Source organism: Lissotriton vulgaris, chromosome 2_1, assembly GCF_964263255.1.
Source record: "Lissotriton vulgaris chromosome 2_1, aLisVul1.2, whole genome shotgun sequence".
Taxonomy (NCBI): domain Eukaryota; kingdom Metazoa; phylum Chordata; class Amphibia; order Caudata; family Salamandridae; genus Lissotriton; species Lissotriton vulgaris.
The window spans coordinates 886,122,034-886,146,637 of record NC_141687.1 but is presented as its reverse complement, the minus strand read 5'-3'; the positions used below and the strand labels follow the sequence as shown (position 1 = coordinate 886,146,637).

The 24,604-nt window shown below is 40.0% G+C and overlaps 1 protein-coding gene across 2 annotated transcripts in view; it reads right to left on the bottom strand.

Moving 5' to 3' along the window:
• The window catches only part of STPG1 (sperm tail PG-rich repeat containing 1), a 356,391-nt gene that overhangs the window by 199,733 nt on the left and 132,054 nt on the right, over positions 1-24,604 (bottom strand). For both annotated transcript variants that reach the window (XM_086956418.1, XM_086956419.1), the window contains 2 exons: positions 13,647-13,748; positions 2,949-3,122 (listed from right to left, as the gene is read on the bottom strand). In XM_086956418.1, the coding sequence (XP_086812544.1) occupies positions 2,949-3,122; positions 13,647-13,748 (276 nt within the window). The remainder of the gene's footprint in view (positions 1-2,948; positions 3,123-13,646; positions 13,749-24,604) is intronic.

Sequence of the window (24,604 nt, the reverse complement as noted above, 5' to 3'; positions counted from 1 at the left end):
GGATCCTATAATCAAACTAACAATAATTGTTGGTTGTTTGTCTTTCTATGTATCTGATTGCATGTTTTCCTATTACACTTGATGTGCTGGGGACCTAAAGCCAGGAGAATGCTGACCGACTTACTACCCAGGTGATAAATTCTCTTTCTTTTTCACCTCCAAAGTGAGTAGTAGCGATAATTGATCCTAATGAAAGCAGCAGGATACCCCTTGGGCTCCGATTACTCTGCAGAAACATGTTGACCATATACATTAAGTAGTAGCTATCTATTGAAACTAATACTGTCGCACTCTCTTTATTGATTTGGAAGCGGGAGGTGTTTATTAAAGTTTCCTAGCCTCTTCACTATCCAATTTTAGACACTGAAGCACATTCTTTCACTCATTATTGTTTCACTTTTTATGCACTACTCTACATTTGTCATCCCACACCTAGATACACTATAGCAAGCACTGGGCCTCGCTGGTCAGATGAGTTGTATACATCTTTTCTCATCTGCTGTGGGTACAAAATCTTACCTTCTGGTGTGAAGGATCCCAGATGATGAACAGGGCGGTATCGATCGACAACTGATGGGTATTTTTTCACATGGAAGCAGTAGCCTTTTTTGTTTTGATTAGTGTTATATTATTTGGTCACCCAATTAGTTGATTTATATTGATCACTAATCTTGGTTCTTTCTCCTTCTTCAGATACCTAGTCAGCCATTTTTCTTTTGACCCATTGCTACATTGTGTTGTTGAATTGTATATGGTTGGGGGCGGTAGCGGTGTGGTCGGTAAACATCCCCTTGGGCCCTCACTTCTCTCTGATGTTCATGTTCTACGTTTTTATATGCAACTGTAGCAGCCAGACAACTAACAAGGTAAGAAGGAGCGATACTCTTGGTCTTAATGTTACCAGTCCTTTAAGAACTGGCAAACAATGTTTATATATTTTCCCCACACATTCTGCATATTGCAGATTCCACAGGACTTAGTGTCTAGCAACTAGCAGCACACCCAAATCCCAAAAGAAATCGTAATAATTAGCTGGTTTTCCAACTCTTTGAAATATATTAATCCTTTGGGAGGTAAAACACCTGCAGTCCGCCAAAGAATACCTTTAGAAGCAAATACAGCAGACATTGTTCTGATGATTACTGCACTGCCCAGTCAGTAAACAAAAGCCACTGAAGATAGGAAAACAGGGATCATTTGGGGAAGTAGGCGTAAGTGTCAGATATTGAGAGCTGATCAAATGTATGGGTGCAGAATGCAGAATCAGGCAGTTTAATTGTGATTGTATGTCTGCCACTTTAGAATAGCTGAGGGGTCATAATTTTGTCACCATTGCCAATTCAGGTAACAAATTGTTCCTATCAGTGTGTTAAAGTCTGAGGAAACCAGGTGTTCCATGGTTTTAAAGGTATCGTGCTGTAGAATTTTAATGTTGTTTCTGTTATAAAGCATAAGTTAAGTGTTGGGTTTAACAGCTCGAAGGTCAAACTATTGGCTTTGCCAAAGTGTTTTTGCCCAGCGCCTAGAACGCATACATCAAGTTACAAGCACAAGCAAGACTGACAATCTTACAATGGGTTTTCTAAAGAAAGCCCATTCCAAGATAGCTGCATGCATCCTGATTGCGTTTGTGAGCATGCCTCATGATACATGGTGGCCATTTCTAGTTTTCCACTCTAACAATACAACGGTAAATTAAAATGTATGAAAAGTTCATTGGAAGTAGACGTGAATCACAAAAAAGCATGCAAGTGGCCCAGCAGCACTGTGAGGTTGCTGGACCAGCATAATGAAAAGAAAATAATATTTAAAAAAATAAAACACAGACGCAGCAGCGAGCATCTGAGAGCCAGGGGTAGCAAAAGGGAAACCTATGTGAGGGAAAAAACAAGGCGAGAGAGAACAAGGAAACACATGAACTCCCATGAAGTGCACGATCGAACATTTTTAAAAAATGGCAAAGCCAATAGGTTCCACCTATGCGAAAGCTATTGGCTTTGCTGCATGGCTAAATGTAAAGTTAGAAAAAAAGCCCCTTGACGCGGCCAGCACTGGCAGTGTCATAGCACCTTTTTTTCTTGTGGCAGGTGAGGGGGCAACGTACACAACGCAAGAGTGGGGCGGTGAAGGGAAGAAGTAACATGGACAACAGGAGGGTTGAATATGCATGGAAAGAAGCTACATAGAGATGGTAGAGGATGGGAGGGTAAGAAGAAACATGGACTATGGTGGGGGTGCGAAGCTTAGAAGAAACACAGACATGGGTGGAGGTGAGAGGGGAAGAAGTAACACGAACAACGTGTGAGGGTGGGAGGCGATGAAGGAACAGGGTGGGAGGGGAATGGATGAAAATGGAAGAAAATAGTACCTGAATCACAGAGAATAGTGAATGGACAGCGGAAGGTCACTAATCAAACTAAATCAACCATTACTTAGTTCATGCTCTAAATAAAAGAACAGGAAGTGAAATCAAGAAGTGCTAGCCAATCAGGAGGCAGCAAATAAGAGTGACAAAGAAGGCAACAAATGGTAAGCAATGGGCAGGCTCCAAGCCCCTAAACATCTTGCAGCAACAGCGCAAGCACTGTTGATGGGCAACACCTAAAATGAGTCCTCAAATTATGCAGTGGAAGAATACAATTCACTTCGTCAAAACACTGTGATACCAAAGTGCCCCTTGTTGGACGAATAAAAAAATAGAGAGGAATCTCATTGAATTAAGAGGAGACAACTAGTGCAGACAAGAAAGCTATCAACCATGAGCAAAACCCACTCTAAATATATAAATATGTGTTATGGACTTTAAAACAATAAATCTGCAGTAAGACAACTGTACATGAAACCTAATGACAGAACCAAATGATTATGAAAAAATACACAATTAATAGTTAGATGAAGATTATCTGAAACACAGACACACATTTTTATAGAAAAAGTGTTTGTCTTACATTATACTGATTTGGTGCTGGTGTTGGCTTTCTTTCTACCTTCAGAGCAAGAGGTCGACGGAACATGTGTGAATAACCCATACTAAAGTCATTACGGGTCATAAGTCTTTCTGGAATGCAGTATGCATTTGCTGCAGGGGTACTTGCTATCCTGCTTCGGGAAACACGAGACACCTGTGAAAATTATGAACAAAATGTAAATTCCAATGGCAAAAATCCAGTCATAGGGTCTTTGGTAAAATAAATGTAAATATGACCACATCTCTTAAGGCTCATGCAATGTGCATCATACACAATTTTACAGAATTGATTGAAAAGTATACTATTTGAATGACTAACAATGTATGATACCTTTATTACTTTTACTTTGGGGCACATGTACGACCATTTTTAGCTGTCCTAAATGGAGATTTGGCCCGTTTGCGACCGCTAAAACTGCTTTTGTCATGTACAAGCCCAATTTTGCGAGGCGTTAACTTATTACCAACTTGCAAAATAGGGTTTGCGCGTCACTATATTCTTAATAGGTAGTAGCAGGGGGATGTACAACAGTTTTTTGACAGAAATACGGTTGCACACCAATCGCAGTTTACTGTCTCCTTCAAGTAGGTGGTAAGCCAGCTGCAAATGGGCAGGGGTCCTCAGGGGACCCCACCCCCTTTGTGAATGGTTGAGAAAATGTTTTTAAAAGCCGGCAGTAGTTCCACAGACCACTTTCTACTGTGAAAAAATGAAAAGGAAACTTTTCATTTTTCTTTTTAAATGCATCCTATTTCCCTGTATGGAAAACGGGCTGTATGTGAGAAAAAATAATTGTTTTATTTAAAAAGGAATCACAGGCATGATGACTTGCTGACACAGCAGGTCATGATCCCTGTGATTACAGGCCATTCCCAATGGGAAGCAAATTGCGAATTACCTTATGAATATTAAAGAGGTAGGTCATTGGCAACCCCATTGGAAATTGCTAAATGTGTCTGAGACAAATTTGCGAGTCACTAGAAATCGCAATTTGCGAGTTGAAAAATGAAATGGTCATACATGTGGCCCAAGATGTATTATAGAGAAAAGCAGATGATCCTCCCCAGAATGTTCTGGAAATTTTTTTGGCCTAGATGTATCAAGCCTTTTGCGATTCGCAAAGGCCGAAATTCACCTAATTTCGGCCTTTGCGAATCGTAAACGGTCTTTTTGCATGTTTTGAGATGCATTAAAAAATCGCAAAATAAAGAATCGCTAAAATTTGCGATTCCTTATTTTGCTATAGCATTTAAGGAATCGCAATTTTGCGAATCCTTAAATGCTATGTATGAAACTTTTAAATTTTGTGATTTTGGGTTAAGAAATCGCAAATTACCACCAATGTAACCCCTTCCAGGCTCATGACGAGCTGGGCTCGTCATGAAGTAGCCTCCTACCAGGCTGATGACGAGCCCAGCTCGTCATACATAATGTACTTTTGAAAATCCCAGCACAGGAGCAAAATATCACTAGCAGCGATGGTGTTAAAGTTGGTGGTAATTTGCGAAATCTTAAAATAATCACAAATGTTGCATTTTTAAAGGTGAAAAAACGTGCTTCTAATGGAGCATTAGAAGTATCCCCGTGGGCACACCATTCTCCCCTCAGAGCAAAATGAGGGTTCTCTACACCATGTTAGTGTTGTACATTTTCAATGTTTTATTCACATGATATCTCTTCAAATATTTTTTGTACTTTTCTCAGTTCATTTTTCTTCTTGATCTTTTACAATCCATTCATTTCTTTTTACATATGCGGCATTATTTTAAATACAATGCATTTCGGGCATAATAATAAAGCAATGTCAAAATGTAGTACGATCTAGATGTTAATTTCACCTACTTCCTAGTGTTTGTGAGCATTTACATTATCACCTAGAAACCCACGTGTTCAATTCAGGTTCTAAAAACTGTGTGCATCGCACCATCAAGTACAAGATACGGTGAATTTAACCTGCCACCTTAAATGACCTTACATCCTGTGTAAATCCAACGTTTAACCGTTCAACCAACTCACATGCCGGTTCTGCCGCATTGAATTTTACCACATGTTCGAAAGCTACCAAAAACAAGAAACAGTAATCGGACCGTTAAAATCAAAACTCTGGTATCACCATTCTATCCGCTCTCTTTCAAATATCTATTACCAAAACTAACCTGTTTTTTCCTCGCTTATCCAAAGCTTTCTCGAGTGTTTACCAAACATCCAAAAGACTCCATTGTAACCATCTTTACTATTCCCAAGAAGGCATTCATTGGCCAGCATTCCGGTCACGTGGTATAGAACTGAAAGACATACTAAGTACTGACTCTGTTTGTAACTTGAGCAAAAAACTCCCAGTCATCCAATATGAACTTCGAAAATAAATTCAAATGATCAGCAAGTGATGCAACATTAATTACGTGCTTAAACTCCCAAAATAAAGGGTAATCAAGAATTGAGACGACCAGGGGATACGAACCCTGCGCTGTCTAAAATATGATAGTCTCTAGGGGTGCCATGTAGATGGAGCTATTGTGATTGTTGTGATGACGGTACAAAAAACATTATGGCCGGGATGCCTATCACCCCCTCCCAACACAATCCCCAAGGATGGGGAGACGGACGCAGTTCTGAACTTTTGGAAGGCGGGAGGGAGTTACCCTCCCGGCCGTATTTATTAAAATATGAAACAAAATCAAAACATTAAAATAACAGTTTCATATCCTGTACAATTTTTCATTTATACATTACGAGGCAGTCATGTTTATTGGCTAACCTTAACAAATCTCTAATACAAAGGTTCTCCTAGCCGAGTCTAAACATCCTGCAAATGCATACTTTCTAAATAAAAATTGTACATCCTAACATTACGGGCCAACGGCAAGGTCGTAACCGGTGTCAGATCCCTACTACCAGAACTCCCCCCTCACGGTGTGAGGGGCGGGCGCACAGAGGACTGTACCTCTGTGCCAACTTCCAATTTCCCTTGTCTTAGCGGGGGCCCCTTATTTAACTCGACGCCATCTTAATGGTGGTCCGAGGACTCGTGTGAGGTGTCTAGAAGGTAGCGTGGACCCCCCTCCCACCCCACACTGTTCATCACATCTGCCGTCGCGGATATCCTGGCCCCGGGAAATTCCTAGGAGGGGCATCGAGCCGCCTCCTCCCCTGGGAGGGGCCTATGACCGCCTTCTCTTCGGCGACCCCATACTTAGTGGGTGCCGCCTCCCCGTGTGAGGGGCCAATGGCCGCCTCCCCCCGGGCGCTCCCATTTATAATGGGTGGCGCCCCTCCTCTAGGGATCTTGAAATTACTGCTCACCGATCATGACCTTACCGCCCGACCAAAATAAATACGACGTTTTTTAACCTAATGAAGAGAGTGATAAAGCGGTTAAACTGAACATTGTAATATTCATCCTCTTATCTATACATGCAACACATTCTAAATTTAGACTGTGGTACTCCGCTCAACTGAGAAAAAATGTTATGAAGCAAATCATTTTATTGCAGTTCAAACATCGGCATCTTTATTATGCAAAAAACCCTGGAAAAAAAGATACTATCAAAGCAAGTCAACTTCATTGCACTACTAACGTTGCCATAAGGGGCTGGTGGGTGGGTCAAAATTGCTCCTTGTTCCGTCGAGGGCTCACGTGCAACGAGAGGGTGCAGTTTCCAAGCACAGGAACAAGAGGATGCTTCCTTGGATTGTTGTTCCTTTTATTCCTCTTCGGGAGGGCGTGTACCCTCCTCTGGTACGCCTACGGGGCGTGGCCAACGGTGTAGGTGTCTAGGACAACCCTTCTTGGGCGGGAAAAGACGCGCCCCGGCTACGCCGCTTCGGGCATACCAGCCGAGACACGCCCCCTGCCCAAAATGGTTTCCCGGGGGATCCGGGCCCCCTACCATACGTTCGGGGGGACCGAGTGGTCGCCCCTTTCCAAGAAGTGTGCCACATTCAATGAGGATCATACAAATATTAAAACAAACGAAATAATAAAATTACAAATCTCGCAAGAATCATTTTCTGTCCCAAGGAAAATTCATAAGTTCATAAGTAACATGATAGTTCTATGGGGTCATTGAGACCGTTGGGCTTATGTGTGCATAATTTATGGATCCAAAAGTTCTCCTTTTGCAGGAGATATTTTGTATTGTCTCTTCCTTCTTTCCTCTTCGCAGTCTCCAGTACAATGAACTTTAACTGTGATACATTGTGTTGTGCCTCAACAAAATGCGCAGCAACTATCGACTTCATATTTTTTGTACGAATATTGGATTTGTGTTCAATCAGTCTTGTTTTTATGCGTCTTTCCGTCTTTCCGACATATAATTTTCCACAGGGACATTTCAAAGCGTAAATGACATTAGCTGTGTCACATGTTGCATTTGTCTTGAGTTTTATTTCGTGACCTTTCATAGGAGGATTAATCTTATTTCCCTTGATGATGTTATTGCAGTTTCCGCAATTTAAGCAAGGTTTAGTTCCTTTGAATATCTCCTCCTTTGTGGGTTTGTTTTTCAGTATTTCTCCTATGTTATGAGCTCGTGTGTAAGCGAGTAATGGTACTCTTTCGAAAATTCCATTGAAGTCTGGTTCAAGATTCAAAACTGGCCAGTTTTTTGTAATGGCTTTTTTGAAACGTTCCCTCAATGTCGAACATTTTGAGACTGCTACTATTCTTGTCTCTTCACCTTTTAATCTAGTTTTTAGTAGTTCTCCTCTTTCAATTGAATCTTCTCTCTTCCTTGACTCCTCAATAATGTGTTCGGGGTACCCTCTCTTGGAGAATCTCATTGCCATTTCATCCATTCTAGATTTTAATTTGGATTTATTAGAGGTGGTTCTTTTAACTCTCGCCTTTTGAGAGAAAGGCAGATTTTTTTTAAGCTCTGGTGGTGAAAACTTTGATAATGACGCATGTTATTTCTGTCTGTATTTTTCTTGAATATGTCCGTCTCAAAACCCTTGTGTGTGACCGAAATCTTTACATCCAAAAATGTAACCTCTGTTTCCGAGATGTCCCAGGTCAATTGTATGCGGTCATCCATTCCATTAAATTTAGTGAGTTCTTCGTGGAGTTTCTCTTTTGAGTTTTTCCAAATAATAAATATGTTGTCTATGTATCTTACTAGAAACTTCAGATTGTCCTGCCATTCCTTTTTAGTGAGAATATGTGTCTCTTCGTAATCCTGCATGAATATATTAGTGTATACCGGTGCCGCTGAATTGCCCATAGCTGTCCCAACAAGTTGTTGATACCAGTCATCTTTGTAGCAGAAGTAACTTTGGTACAGAGTAAATAACATCAGTTCCATGAGGAACGTCTGAAATGGTAATTCTAAGTCCGAGTTAAGCAAGGCCTTTTCCACCGCCTCTATTCCCAGTGAATGGGGTATTGATGTATAAAGTGAGCGAACATCTGCTGTGCATAGAATCAGCTTTTCTCCTGGTTAAGTTGATATTGTTTCAAGCTTCAGTAAAAAGTCGGTAGTATCTTTAACATATGTTTTCATATTTTTGACTATGGGCTGAAGATATTTGTCCAGTAGTTGTCCTATCGGTTCATGTAAACTCCCACAGGTTGTGACGATCGGACGGAGAGGTGGATCCAAAAGGTTTTTGTGAATCTTGGGTATCATATATAATACCGGGCCTCTTGGATTGATTTTAATCAAAAAGTTCTTTGTTTTGTCGTTGATTGTTCCCATTTCATGGGCTTTTTCAATGATGTCCCTTAAGATTCTCATGTATTCCATGGTGGGATTACCATCCAGCTTCATATATGTATTTGCGTACATTATATGCTCTCTGACTTTCTCCTCGTACATTGTGGTGTTCATGATGACTAACGGGCCACCTTTGTCTGCCTTGGTGCACGTGATCTCTTGTTTGGACGCTAATTTTCTTAAGGTATCCATATCCTTTTGGGTAATGTTTTTTTTGGTGCGCACCCCATATTTGAATTTCAACAGATCTTGTTTTACCAACTTTTCAAAAAGATCTAAAGTCTTATGGCTAACTGGTGCCTGAAAAGTACTAGTTGTTCTCAAAAAAGTTGAGCTTAAAAAAACATCTGCCTTTCTTTCAAATGGCGAGAGTTAAAAGAATCACCTCTAATAAATCCAAATTAAAATCTAGAATGGATGAAATGGCAATGAGATTCTCCAAGAGAGGGTACCCCGAACACATTATTGAGGAGTCAAGGAAGAGAGTAGATTCAATTGAAAGAGGAGAACTACTAAAAACTAGATTAAAAAGTGAAGAGACAAGAATAGTAGCAGTCCCAAAATTTACGACATTGAGTGAACGTTTCAAAAAAGCCATTACAAAAAACTGTCCAGTTTTGAATCTTGAACCAGACTTCAATGGAATTTTTGAAAGAGTACCATTATTTGCCTACACACGAGCTCGTAACATAGTAGAAATACTGAAAAACAAACCCACAAAGGAGGAGATATTCTAAGGAACTAAACCTTGCTTAAATTGCGGAAACTGCAATAACATCATCAAGGGAAATAAGATTAATCACCCTATGAAAGGTCACGAAATAAAACTCAAGACAAATGCAACATGTGACACAGCTAATGTTATTTACGCTTTGAAATGTCCCTGTGGAAAATTATATGTCGGAAAGACGAATAAAAACAAGACTGATTGAACACAAATCCAATATACGTACAAAAAATATGAAGTCGACAGTTGCTGCACATTTTGTTGAGGCACAACACAATGTATCACAGTTAAGTTCATTGTACTGGAGACTGCGAAGAGGAAAGAAAGAAGAGACAATACAAAATATTTCCTGCAAAGGGAGAACTTTTGGATTCAGAAATTATGCACACATTAGCCCAATGGTCTCAATGACCACATAGAACTATCATGTTACTTATGAACTTATGAATTTGCCTTGGGACAGAAAATGATTCTTGCGAGATGAGTAATTTTATTATTTCGTTTGTTTTAATATTTGTATGACACACTTCTATGTTTTGTGTACTGTCATCACAACACTCATGATAGCTCCATCTACATGGCACCCCTAGAGACTATCTTATTTTAGACAGCGCAGGGTTCGTATCCCCTGGTCGTCTCAATTCTTGATTACCCTTTATTTTGGGAGTTTAAGCGCGTAAATAATATTGCATCACTTGCTGATCATTTGAATTTATTTTCGAAGTTCATATTGGATGACCGGGAGTTTTTTTGCTCAAGTTACAAACAGAGTCAGTACTTAGTATGTCTTTCAGTTCTATACCGCGTGACCAGAATGCTGGCCAATGAATGCCTTCTTGGGAATAGTAAAGACGGTTACAATGGAGTCTTTTGGATGTTTGATAAACACTTGAGAAAGCTTTGGATAAGCGAGAAAAAAACAGGTTAGTTTTGGTAATAGATAGTCGAAAGAGAGCGGATAGAATGGTGATACCAGAGTTTCGATTTTAACGGTCCAATTACTGTTCCTTGTTTTTGGTAGCTTTGGAACATGTGGTGAAATTCTATGCGGCAGAACCGGCATGTGAGATGGTTGCACGGTTAAACGTTGGATTTACATGGGATGTAAGGTCATTTAAGGTGGCAGGTTAAATTCACCGTATCTTGTACTTGATGGTGCGATGCACACAGTTTTTAGAACCTGAATTGAACACTTGGGTTTCTAGGTGATAATGTAAATGCTCACAAACACTAGGAAGTAGGTGAAATTAACATCTAGATCGTACTACATTTTGACATTGCTTTATTATTTTTCTTTTGTAGTATTATTCCCTGATGAAGGGCTGTTTATTATGCCCGAAATGCATTGGATTTAAAATAATGCCGCATATGTAAAAAGAAATAAAAGGATTGTAAAAGATCAAGAAGAAAAATGAATTAAGAAAAGTACAAAAAAAAAATATTTTAAGAGATATCATGTGAATAAAACATTGTAAATGTACAACACTGACATGGTGTGGAGAATCTTCATTTTGCACTGAGGGGAGAATGGTGTGCCCACGGGGATGCTTCTAATGCTCCATTACAAGCATGTTTTCTCAGTTTAAGCACAAGCGCCTCAGGACGTCAGACGCCTCCTGTGGAGCACCTAAATACTCAACAAAAACTCAACAAGCTCATCATAAAAAGCAGTGCACTTGCCTCAACACATTCACTTCAAACTGCATTTTTAAAGGTGGCATATGACGCACATACATGCCCATAGGGCATGTATGTGCGCCATATGCACACAAATGCTGATTTCAGGGGTACAGCAGGGTGTCCTTGACACCCCTGCACCCTTGAAATCATTCTCATTTTGCGATTAGCAAATTGCGAATCGCAAAATGAGATGTATTTCACAATAATTCCTATGGGCCTCCTGGCCCATAGGAATGAATGGGAAATTATTCCTTATTTGCGAATTCGCAAATAAAGAATATTAAGAAATCGCCAAAAAAATAGCGATTTTAAACATACATCCCATTTTGCGATTTCTAAATAGCGATTCATTAAAATCGCTATTAAGAAATCGCAAATAGGAGCAATGACACATCTAGGCCTTAGTCACTTATTTGTGATTTGAAGTGCAGTAAGAAAGAGAAATAAAAATCAAAGTGTGCTAATGATACCAAAAATTCAATCTATTTAAAATTTAAAAGTGTAGAAAAATAGAACAAAACACAAGTTCTTCATTAACAGAAAACAAAGTGAAAGAGACTGATCAAGTGAAAAGAAAGTCAACACAATAATGTAACAAACTTAACATCTCTATGCTGCCTCATTTATGGCTTAAATAAGCATTTACTCGAGAGCAATAACAAAGCTCTTTACTCCAAAATTGTTCTTGACATCAAACCTGTTAATCTAGCTTTACAACTGACACCCACGTCATTTCGATCCCAAACTATAGGTCTAAGTTGACACTATTTTGGAGTTAAAGGGATCAAAAAGTCTAGCATAATAGAGCTTGCATTCCAAAACTATAAATAAAGGCATAATATTTATGTGGAAATCTGCAACTGCATTGCAACATAATTTTAATTTGTTTTGCATTGACTTTCCTATAAATGTAACGTTGCCTCCAAATCCTCTCTGATAGAATATCTAAACTGTATTTTTAATAATGTAAAATCATTATGTTCCCCTTTATGGCTATGAAAGTAAAATAATTTTCCCATTTTACCACAGACAAAAAGTGCAGCTAATATCAGTTCAATAAAAATAATAACCTTATGTAATCTAAGCAAGCACAGCAAGTGAGTCCACCACAAGGGTGTTTGGTATTAATTACCACCCTGTGGCTGTAATTAGAGATTAGAGATTTTACAAGGGTTTTCCAATTATATTTGCAAATCCGGGGATTAAAAGGGATCTAGGTGATGAGGTAAACTGACAAATTTAAGAGCCAATTATGAAGAAAAATGCATCTTACAATGTACTGCCATTTATGAAGGGAATATTATGAATAATACCAGAATTAAGTAATATTCCTGTCAATCCTAACCGCATAGTTCACACTATTCAAAAGCTGAACCCTAATCAGAGCTCAATAGCTAACCCTCATATTAGTCCTTGCCCTACCCCTTACTCTAAACATAACTTTTGGTACAACCTTATCCTAACCGAACCTAACTCAGTCCTATCCCTTTCCCTAATTTAAACCTTGGTAATAAACTAAGGGACTGATTAGGATGTTGGTCAGTAAGCCTTCGACTGTCATCGGAGGCTTACCGACCGACAGCCTTGGTTTGAAGTATGACCATGATGGTGGTCGGAGTCTAAACCCGCCGGTCTATCTGACTGGCTTCCGACGGGCTCAGGAAGCATGTGGGCCAGTCGGAACCGCCACATAATCCCTTATGGACGGCGTTTCTGCAAACAGGATTATGATGTTGGTTTCCGACAGACTTTCCATGTAGGGCTTCCTGACATGGAAAGCCTGTTGGAAAGTGAATTGAGGGCCCCTAGCAAGGGCCCCTTCCCTCTGCAGCCTCCAGTTCTTGGCATGGGGGCATCTATGGTGCTCCCTTGTAAATCCCTGCACTGTGTAGCAGGCACCTCATGGTGCCTGCCACATGGTGCAGGGATTTACAGTAACTCCCATTTCTCCATAGGATCTTATGCTGCGGCCGGGTTTCTGACCATCGCACAAGCCGTAGGGAAATGGGAGTTTGTGACCGCACCACGTGAGATCGCATCGTAATTGCGGTTTCAGAATGCCACCCCAAGGTCAGTCAGTTTAGAAACTGCAGAGATGTATGTGAGAGGTAACTCCGACCAACATCATAATCAGGCCACATCCAAAATGAAATAAACTTTCTTGTATAAACATAGAGACATCATAGACTGATTTAAAGCTAATGAAACTGAGTCTTGGGGATTAAAAGCAGGTGAAGATACAGATATTTAGAGTTAGACCAGCTAACATTGATTGGATGGATTCCCAGCTATAGAGCAGGGGTATCCAACATAGGTCTAGGAATGCTTGATCTTATTGATGTTAACAAACTTACATACAGAGACCCTAAATTTACCTCATTTACATATTCAGTGATTATCCTAAGAACCTGTCATGGATTCAGAGCCCCGTCACCTACTTTTCTGGGTTACCCCTGGTGATGTGCTACCTGAGCTTCACTTATGGCTCTGTTTTATCTATGAAGAAGAACAAGATTCACCACTAGGACTAGGATCGGCATAGTTAGTTTTACTTACCTTGGAAGGGAAATATCCTGTGCCTTTCTTTGACAGGGATGTGCTGGCTATCTCCGCTGACTTGTGAGCGACATTATAAAACCCTGGACCTGGATTTTCATTCTAGCACAAAAGAAAGCATAACACGTGAGAAACAAAGTGTGTATGTGTCACTCCACCTGTTTTCCACAAACACCAATCCTCTGACGAACTTAACAGCACAATCTACAAACACACTTCCCAGCCAAGCTCAGGAGTATTTCTTACCCACACATGAAAAATTCCACATAACCTCTTCAAAGCTAGCCTAGAACATGGTAAACATGAGATCAATGTGAATGCCAATCAAGCAACACTATACACTACCTCTATGCAGATGTTCTAGGTAGGATAAATATGCTACCCTCTGCTTTTGAACAGGGTAGCTATTAATCAGAATTATCTATGTGGCATTATGGGATGAATATGATGCAGTGTGCTACATAAAATGGATAGTGATGTTACACTAATTTGCGCAAGGGGTGATGTGAGAAATGATGTTTGCCTCATAATATGGGAATGTAAAGTACTGAACTGTTCCTCCACTCTACTCATGCTGAGCCATTCACTCATCCTTTGGAAGTGGCCTAATGCGAAAAGGGCCATGGAGTCAGCATGGACTAGGAGAAGATCACTGAGATCTTCATCTATAGTCAGTGTACCTCCCGAGCCCCCTGAAGGCTTCAGCTCTCCACACTGAGGGCCTGCTCACTGTTAACAAGTGCATTGTCAGACAGTCCGTTTAAATACTGCAGGGACATGGGGTCAGATGTACGAAGGCATTTCACATTTGAAAAAGGTCTGATTCACCAAATTGGGTCGTTTGCGACCCCAAAAAGGCCTTTTGGAATGTAGCAAACCCAAATTGTGAATTGATAACACATCACCAAATCGCAAATCGTTTGTTTGCAACTAAATACGTATTCATGCTTGTCCCTTCCACATACTGATTCGGAATGGGATGTATTAATATTTTGTGACCAAAATCCAGTCCGAAGATATTAACATTTTACTCACTACACAAATGTAGTGATGACCCCGTCCCCTTTGTGAAATTTGGCAAAAGCCTATTTTAATAGTAGGCAGTGATCCTTTCAAGCAATGCCTACTCTTAAAAAACTGTTATTTAAACTTTTCCTGTTTTTTAACCACATACCGTTTTTCTTTAAGGAAAACGGGCTACATTAAAAAAAAGAGTGTAGCAATGACAGACATAGAGGTCTGCAGACCCGAAAAGGCCACCATCCATTTGACGGCAGTGAATCATAGCGGGTCGAAATTTGCGACATAGCTCATTATTATTAATGAGGTAGGTCAAACTGCAAACCACTACAATTCAGTATTTTGCAAACCCATCTATTGGTACATAGGTCGACTTGCAAAATATGACATTGGCCACCAAAATACTTGTCGCAAATTGCATCCAATTTTTTTAGACCAGTGCTTCGGACATCTTGGCCCATAGAGAGAATTGAAAAGACTGCAGGAAATTAAGCCGGCTAATTACAGCTCTTCACTGCTGTCAGTATGTTGTTGTGACACCCTTCTGCCTGTCCAAGCTTCTCAAGGTTCCAGCATTAATTAAGTGAGTTTTCTGGCACAACATCTAGTCCCGAACAGATAATTAAGTATGAGCAAACTGGCAAAGCATTTTATCCCAATCCACAGTCTTGGTGCGCAGATCCGTACTTCTCTCTTCCCGCTGCCTATTGATTGTGGGTGATGCCCTTAATATAGTGCTCTGAGGCACAGAAGTGGCAAAGCCAAAGCACAGTTGGCGCAGGCTGCAGGAGACACACCTAATACAGGAGGCCCTGAAGACGCACCTACAATTTTCAGAGAAAATGCTAATCTTACTCAGAAGTAGGTGTGCTTGCAGAAGGTGGTGACGTTGAAGAGTGAACAAATGGGAGGAGCAGAGTGAGAGGGTTGAGAAGCATGATTGACACCTATGAACCAGCTTTTTTGTTTTACCTAGCACCTATCACCAGCTTTTTTAGCTTGATGGCCTTATTTACTTAATTGCTGGGAATAATGACTGTTTAATTGTGCCCCCATTCTCTGCTTTACCAGGCACCCACTTGCTGATATTGACCTTAGCTGTAGTACAAGAGGTCTTTCACCTGCATATCGACTCATACATACTATGTGAACATATTACCATGATCAATATATCATGACTACAAAATATTTTGGACCAAATAGCAAAAGTAAATATATATTTTTTACTTTTTTACAATAATATCAATGTTTAAAATATTGTTTACTGTAATATATCTTATTATGTTGTTTATGGTACTGAATTATGTATTGTCTATGCTACTGTGAGATGTATTTTTAATGCATTTTAAATATTATTGCAATGTATATTTTTTATTTGGGTTGCTGGGATCATTGGATGATTGATTAGGCATTTTTTTTAACAAACAGTATATCAATTAATATCAAGCCAAGAATAACTTTATTTCAGATCAAAGAACCATTAAAAGATTACCAATTTCAGAAAATATACCATACATGAGACATCCGCAGTAAAAAGGTTAAAAGCAATTCATAAAATTACAGGTATATCATGTTATTTCTTTTTTTCCTTAAAAAAAATGTCAATTTAAGCAGCAAACTGTTACCCTACTGATCTTGTACAATTTTACTCATAATGCTTTCTGCTTGTGATAGAACCCCGAATATAATTACCGCAATGCAAATGTTAGTGGTTGCCAGTGTGCGCAAAGAATTAAAACCATCAATATACGAACAAGGGCGAATATTTCTTAATAATGTCGGCAAAAGTCTTGTCCTCATTGATTTATACAATGTGCAAAATAATACAAAGTGCATTATCCTTTGACTGGAAGAATTATCACACGAACAGGGCATGAGCCTGCTTGTCCACCCTTCTTGGCGTGAAAATGCCAACAAAAAGTGCACAGTGCATAAGCGGAACCTTATTCGACAAAATCTAAACTGAGAGTTGATAGAAAAAGTTAAAAAAAATTGTAGCAGAGCCTGAAACAATTGGGGCTCTCCCATATTACCATGTTGCTGATGACTGCGCATTTTGCCGCTAGTGCAATACGCCTCTTTAATGATGACCTTGGCAATTGGAGGGCTTCTATTAGGATTTTCAAAAAAGTGTCCCAGACCTATCTCATAATGTTTTCCCCTCCTATAATGAAGTCAAGGTATCTTTAAGGCATTATCTGGTTTTAAGCATTCTTTGATAACATCTCTTGAAAACATTAGGTCATTCGAATGCCAAATTTTGCCCCATAAACACAGAGAGGCGCTGCCTATATGGTCTTCTATAAACTCTAGCCCAATTCCATACGACAGAGTAAGGTAGGAGCACTTTTCGGTGTAATCAGTAATCTTTTGATAAATTTGTATTCTACTACTTGGAGCTGTTGATGTTTATTATAGCCCCAAAACCCATCCCCATATATGGCAATAGAGAGACACTTAGCTCTGGAGAGGGTAATCAATTCCTTCACAGGCTTGTGCCCCAATTTACAAGCAAACTGAAATAATGCATCCACAGCCCTACTTGTCTGCTGCACACTCATGATTAAAAGTGGTTCCCATTTCATCTGGTTATTAAATAAATAGCCCTGCTATGAGAAATTATTTACTTTTTCTATCTTCTTTCCCTGGACAAAAAAAGTTTTTGTTTTTGTGGTTTTAGGGCCACATAACATTTTATATGATTTGATAAAATTTTCTTTTAGATCAAGAGAGGCCATAAAATCAGTTAAAGCATCAAGAGATTTCTGCAAGCTCATAGCTGTCCTTGCCAATAGAACTGTATTGTCTGCATATGATAATAGAGGAACGGGTTTATTAACAATATTGGGGAAGTCAAGTTCCCTAATTAATAAAAAAGCCTCCAGGCCATTTGTATAAATTAAAAACAGGAAAGGGGCTAAAATACATCCTCGCCTAACACCCTCTGTTGAGATGATTGGGTGAGTTTTTTCCCCTTTGCTACCATATCTTACAGTGACTGTGGTGTTGGACTGAAGCATGAGTAGGAGGGTTACTAACACTTTTTCAACACCCATGCCTTCCATCATGGCCCATAATGTATCCTGGTTGGCAGTATTAAGGGCACTAGATAAGTCCATGAAGGTCAGCTGGATAGAGCTCTTTATGGACCTCACTTGCTTACTGATAATTAGGTATAAGTTAAGGCATTGTTCAGATGTACCCCATCCCCTCCTGAAACCTTATTGTGTATCAGACATGATCCCAGTAGTGGATGTCCAATCTTCCAAACATGCAAGAAGGACCCTGCCCAGTACCTTGCTGTGGCATCAATCAATGAGATGGGCCTATAACATGCCAGATCACTTCTATCACCCTTTTTGAAGACGGGGACCACAACTGCTTCCTTCCATGACGCGGGCAATGGGCCGATAATGGCTGCTTTAAAAACGTTCGCTATTAGAGGTGCCCACAGATTAGGATTTCTTTTAAAAAGGTCAAGGGGCATCCCATCTGGGCTTTCAGACAGACACACTACATTAAACTCGCTTCCCCCTCCTCAACTGTGATGGGCAAACTAAGTTGTGTGGCTAAAGTTAAATCAATGGGTATTTCCCCTGGTTCCTCCTCTATCTCCTTGTGTACCGGGTTAAGAATGCTCGTTTTTTTCAAACTGGAATGGCATGGTGAGCAAATGAAAGATGGATTTAGGCCCAGATCTCTGTACTGGGGTGAATGTATGACATTGTTCTTTTTGCTTCTGTTTCTTTTTACTACCTGTGCCGTTTTCCTTTTCCCCCTAATAACTTGTGGGCATCTGGTTTCCTCCATAGTCAGATTAGGTTTTTGTAAATTTGGATCAACATTTATATTAAAATTGGCTTTGTCAATAATGTTCACCACTGGAGAGACTGTTAATAGAGTACTAGACACAGCATCACTAATAATAATGTCTGCAGTGGCCGGAGGAAATAATGATGGGATAGGGACGAGTGAAAGTCTTCGCTCCGTCAGTTCAATTTCCTTACTGATTGCACCCACAGCTTTTTGCAGAAAACCATCCAATGTGGCACTGGTGGGATTCAGAGCTGATGTGGCTTTCCGTTGACTCATGACTTAAGGCCCAAGCTTAAAAACAGTTAGAACTAGTCAAAGCATCACCTCAGGGAAGCTTAGTTCGTCGTTGGCAGTGTTATAATTACAAAACGTGCCCTACTCCAAAACTGAGAACAATCCTAACTTTAAGACTTTCGGTATTCACAGAAGGCATTTAGGAGTCCTCAAGTTAGGACTCCTAACTATACTATTCCTAAACCAAGAGAAATTCTAACTTTAAGACTTACGGTATTCACAGAAGGCATTTAGGAGTCTTAAAGTTAGGAATCTTAACTTTAGGACTCCTAAATGCCTTCTGTGAATACCGAAAGTCTTAAAGTTAGACTTTTTCTCAGTTTAGGAGTAGTAAAGTTAGGACTCCTAACTTTAGGACGCCTAAATGCCTTCTGTGAATACCGAAAGTCTTATGGTTAGGATTTTTCTCAGTTTAGGAGTAGTAAAGTTAGGACTCCTAACTTTAGGGCTCCTAAATGACTTCTGTGAATACCGAAATGAGTAAATGCCTTCTGTGAATACCAAAATGAGTAAGTGCCTTCTGTGAATACCAAAATGGTAGTAAGTTTAGGATTTTGTCTTAAGTTGGTTCTGTGAACCGGGCCCCAAATTTTTAATGTTTGATATTTTTATGTTTTTCATGTTTTATTCTCATACTATGTTTTGGATGTTGGGTATGCTTGAGAAATGTATGGGTATCTTTTAACAAATAAATATTTATTAATCACATTGAAATTACTATCATTTTTATTTCATGAATGATTTTATTACTTTAATTTTAAGCATGTGTCGTATGATAAGAATTATTTTGGGCTTTTGAGAATTGTTCATATATTTACATTTTTAAAGTTTGCATTTACATTTATGAAATATTTTTAAGTTGTGTTTATTTTGGTGTGTTGTATGTAAACTCTCCAATGTATGTACATTCTCAAATGTTTGTTAGACTGGAGTTACAATAGTAAATAGGATCACCCCAATGTATGCATTTCCCCAATGTGTGTGAGACTGGAATTAGAATAGTGATTCTCATCTCCCCAATGTGTAAGCTTTCCCCAGTATTTACTAGGCTGGGGCTAGAATAGTAAATGTTACCACTTTCCCATATGTTTTTTAGACTTTCATTACTCTGTATTTTTCTGTTATTAATATGGCACCCTGTCTACAGGTCTCTGGAAGCAAGATACCTAGTGTTTGCAAATGTGACACTTGGAAATAGGTGAAAGTTTAAATGATGAGTTTCATGGAATCCATATGAAGATAAAGTTAACTCTTCAGGTTAGTTTTCTCCCATTTCAGTGTCGCCTTTAGTCACAGCAGGCATCTTGCGCCCAGTGGACAGCAGACATGGTGCCATATTTGTAACTGAAAAATAGAACCATTATTTTACGTGGGAGAAATTTAAAGTGCAGAAAAAAAGTTTTATATTATATATATTGTTACAGAAAATGTTTTTGCTTTTTAAAATTATCCAGTTTAAAACCCATGGATATATGTTTGTATTATACATGTAATTGTGCCACATATGGATGAAGGTATGCCCTCTGCCACAAGTGCATAAGACACAGGTTCTCAGTCACCCGTATACATGTATACAATTCATATACACACATGTTTAAACATCCCCAAAGACCAAGCTCCTTTTGGCACACATGGCAACCCTGTCATAGTGCCCCCAGTATTTTGTTTAAACCATAGTAATTGGCTCTATGGACAATAGGCTTAAAGTCAATGAACCTTGGTGTGGTGGTGTATGTTAACAATGCCCGAGTTGCTTAGTCTTCAGTAGCTCACAATGATTTTCACTGATCAGAAGTAGCTCTCACTACAGAAAAGTCAATATCCCTTCCTCCTTTATTAATGCCCTCTCCTTCCAACTGTCTGGTCAAATCCTTTCTATCCTCCCCACATAGACCCTGTGACAGAACTCACCCAATTCATCTGCTACATACTCTTCTTGTCAACAACTATTACATTCTGATGAACGGGTAGAGGGTTCATCAGTAGCCATATCCATGATGGAAGAAGAGTTTATCATCACTTCCTTTTCTGTCTGTTCCACTCACTTCTCCTTTCCCTACCCCATGTGTATTTCAAACACCACCTTCATTTTGAGTGGAGATTATCAAATCTCCTTATGAAGCATTGAGTTGTGCTTTATGAAGAACCCTGGCATTGGTCACCAAATGAATGTATCCGGGCTAGTTCTCCCCATCCTCAAGAAACCTACAGCGAACCCTGATGATCTAAATAACTTCCGACCAATCACTAACACCCCTACTCTGGCAAAGCTCATTGAAAAATCGATACAGTTACAACTATGTAACCACATTGAGGAATTCCAGCTCCTAGGTCAATTTCAATTGGGCTTCCGTCAAGGCCACCGCACCGAAACAGCCATCCCTCACATAGTTGATGACGCACTTACCCGACTTGACCGAAACGAATCCTGCCTATTAATCCTACTCGACCTCTCATCAGCCTTCAATACAGTCAAACATGACAACCTCCTGAGCCTTCTGGAACATAGGATGGGACTGTCTGGCGCAGTACTAAAATGGTTCGCCTCCTTTCTCCACAATAGAACACAGAGAATTATATCCAACCAATCCCTTCCTCATCCCAGTCCCTGCACCCTGGGAGTGCCCCAAGGCTTCTCACTATCACCCACTCTTGTTAACCTATTCATTGAACCCCTCACCAAAATCCTCAAAGCATCTAACATCCAATATCACATGTATGCAGACAACACGCAGCTGTACATGAAACTCTCCTCACCAGACAACATCAAGTCACCCAACAGAACCTTGCACAAAACCCTCAACTGGCTTACCTTCAACCATCTCAAACTAAAAGCCCTCAAAATGGAATTTCTCCTCATTTCCCCACCCAAGAAAGCACCCATCATTGAGAAATACATGAAAAACCTCCCTGCTCCCAACTGCACACCACATATTATAGACTCTACGAAATCCTTGGGTATAGTGCTGGATAGGAACCTGAGCATGCAGGACCACTTAAGTGCTTCTACCAAAGGAGCAAACTTCAAAGTGAGCATCCTAAGGAAACTAAAACCTTTCCTTCCCCCCGATGACCTCAAGTCCGTAGTACAAGCATTAGTCATCTCCCAAATGGAATATGGCAGTGCAACACTCTGCGGTATGCCTAAGTACAGACTGGCCCCCCTCAGAGTGTCATTGAATGCGGCCGCCAGGCTAGTCACAGGCTCCAAGAAGTACAACCACATCTCCCCGGACCTGAAAACACTCAACTGGCTACCGTTCGAAGCAAGGATACACCTTAAACTTGCCTGCATGAACCACAAAGCCCTTTACTTCAACACCCCTCTCTACCTCGCACCCTCCTACTTAAACCAAAAAAATTCAAAAAAACTAAAACCTAAAACTCCCTTCCAATGGAAATGAGACTGATTCCATCAACAATGTCCTTCAAAAAAGAAAGGAAATCTCTACTGATGAATACCTACCTGCCCTAAAGTCCAGTAGGAGTCCTGAATCACCTCATATACTATCACGCTGATGACTTTCTTGCCTTATCCTACTGGCCAATTATTTTGCCCACTATTACGTCATGATGTAAATATTGCTTTTTCTGCCTATCATGTCGTCACATAAATATTGCTATTTTGTTGTCACGTAATTATTGCTATTTTTGTCTATCATGTCATCAAGTAACTATTGCTATTTTTGTCTATCATGTTGTCACGTAACTATACTATATTTGTCTATTGCTATGATTCTGCCTTGGTTGCCCCTTCCCATATATGTTGCACACCTCTGTAAAGTGCTCTGATACCCTCTAGGGTCATGTTCGTACTATACAAAACTTTCTAAATAAATAAAATAAATAAATATCACAATAACCAGAACATTTTGCAGGGTCTGCGTCACAACAAACACCTGGCACTATCTAGCAGTAAGGCCATGTTTAGCTGCCCCATTGGTAAACCTTTACAATCTATGTGTATGAAAGTCATCCTTTATGCCCTGATCACCCTAATTTTTGACTGATGCTATTGTTTACTGACTCTGAAAGTACCCTGGGCTCTGTTAACCAAGCCTAGGCCTCTGTCGTCTAACGGTATATAGTAATTGGTATCATTCTAATTGGCCAAGACAACCTACCTGTAAGTCCCTAACATATGTAGGTTTAGAGACTCCAGTGGACCTAATGCACTTAATTGTGCACTGTTGTGGTGTCTGGTGTTATAGTAAAGCGAGGCCTGCAGGATGGTTTTAAAATAAATCGATATCCAAACTCGACTTTGGAATGAAAAGTAGTTCAAAAGCCCACAAGTACTTTTCTATAACCTATAAATCACCCCTAAGGTCTGACCTAGGTGCCCCAAGGGTAGGGTACATTGTCATAAAAAGCAGGGACAATATAACATATTTATATGCTCTGGGAAAGAAAAACAGGCAAAGTAGTTTTGCCTATTGTAGTGGTGCTAGCCCCATAGGCTAACATGGGAAGGCTTTATTAAACTTAATAAAGTCTAACTTTTCATTGGAGCTAGCTAGCAATGTCATTCAAAGTATCAAAATAATAGTTACAAAAAATCTCTAACAACTTGCCAAGGCCGGATTTGTGATAACTATTACAGGAAAGTAGTTTTAGAACTTACTATCCTGAAGGTATCTAAAGTGGCTTTGTAGCAACCTCATCTGATTGGTCAGCCTACGATAGCCCGAGCCAAGTTACTTCCTGACTAGATGTGAAGAGGCCTGGTGCTGAAATAATACAGACATTTGGTGGGAGTAGATTTGCTTCCTGGAGAACCAAGGATATGCAGAGGAGATAAGCTGGACTTCAAAGGCAGGAAAACAGATGTCAGAGAACCCAGGCCAGCTACCACTTCCTTAACGTCATTACGCCCAATGCCAGGTCAGGGGTGGGGCCCCCCACTGCTGGTCCATAAGTGTGTAGACTACATGGTATGTGCGAAAGGCGGCCATGGGTGATGCCCAAACTTAACGCAGTAGCAAAGCTGTCTAAAAGAGGCATGGCTGGCGATGTAATATTTGCACAGCAGTTTGCATAGCTAACAAGCGTATAAACAGAACTGTAATACTTATTGGGCACACAGGTATGCCGTCCTAGGTACAAAGGTATGGCTGGTATTAAGAGGCTTGAGATAGTAACAGGCTGCGAAAAAATGTATTGGATTATGCCATGTGCGGTATGTGTACTTTTGTTTTCTTTTACATTAGGATTAACATGTTTTCTTTGTTTAGTTTTAGTTGCTCAAGGTGTCACGAGATTTGCCACATTGTGTCCACCATCCAGCTCGCACCTGCAATAAAAGCACTCATGTCTAAAAACTGAACACGGAGTATCGAGGATTGAAGGAGAGTCAAGCAGTGCAGTTACTGGCAGCTCCTGAAATGGCTCCCGAAAATGCAGTTTCCTCACTATGCAGACAGCACTGAACTCGGGTATGGAGACAGCTTTCCATTATATTTGTTGCAAGCTGAGAACAAAGCCTTTGCTCACATCCCCGCCTAAATCTGACAGCTCAGAAAGGTGGAGTTCAGAATAGAAATTGTGTTGTCCGGACTTTATTCAGTGAAATCTTGAGAAAATCTGATATCGCTGATGCTTTGCGAAACTCTCCTTTAAGCATGATAAGTTTGGAGCGCAGGACAGTGAATAACTCACATGTTTGTTGATTCGGCATATTTCAAGGAGTGCTTCTGGAAACTAGAGCATGGTGTTATTGGTGCGCATGTAACGTGTTCCTGAGTTTGAACATGATAATCAAAGTGCATGGAACATCTTGAACATCATTTATTTGTGTGCGCAGTGCAAGACTGTGAGATGTCTTTGTT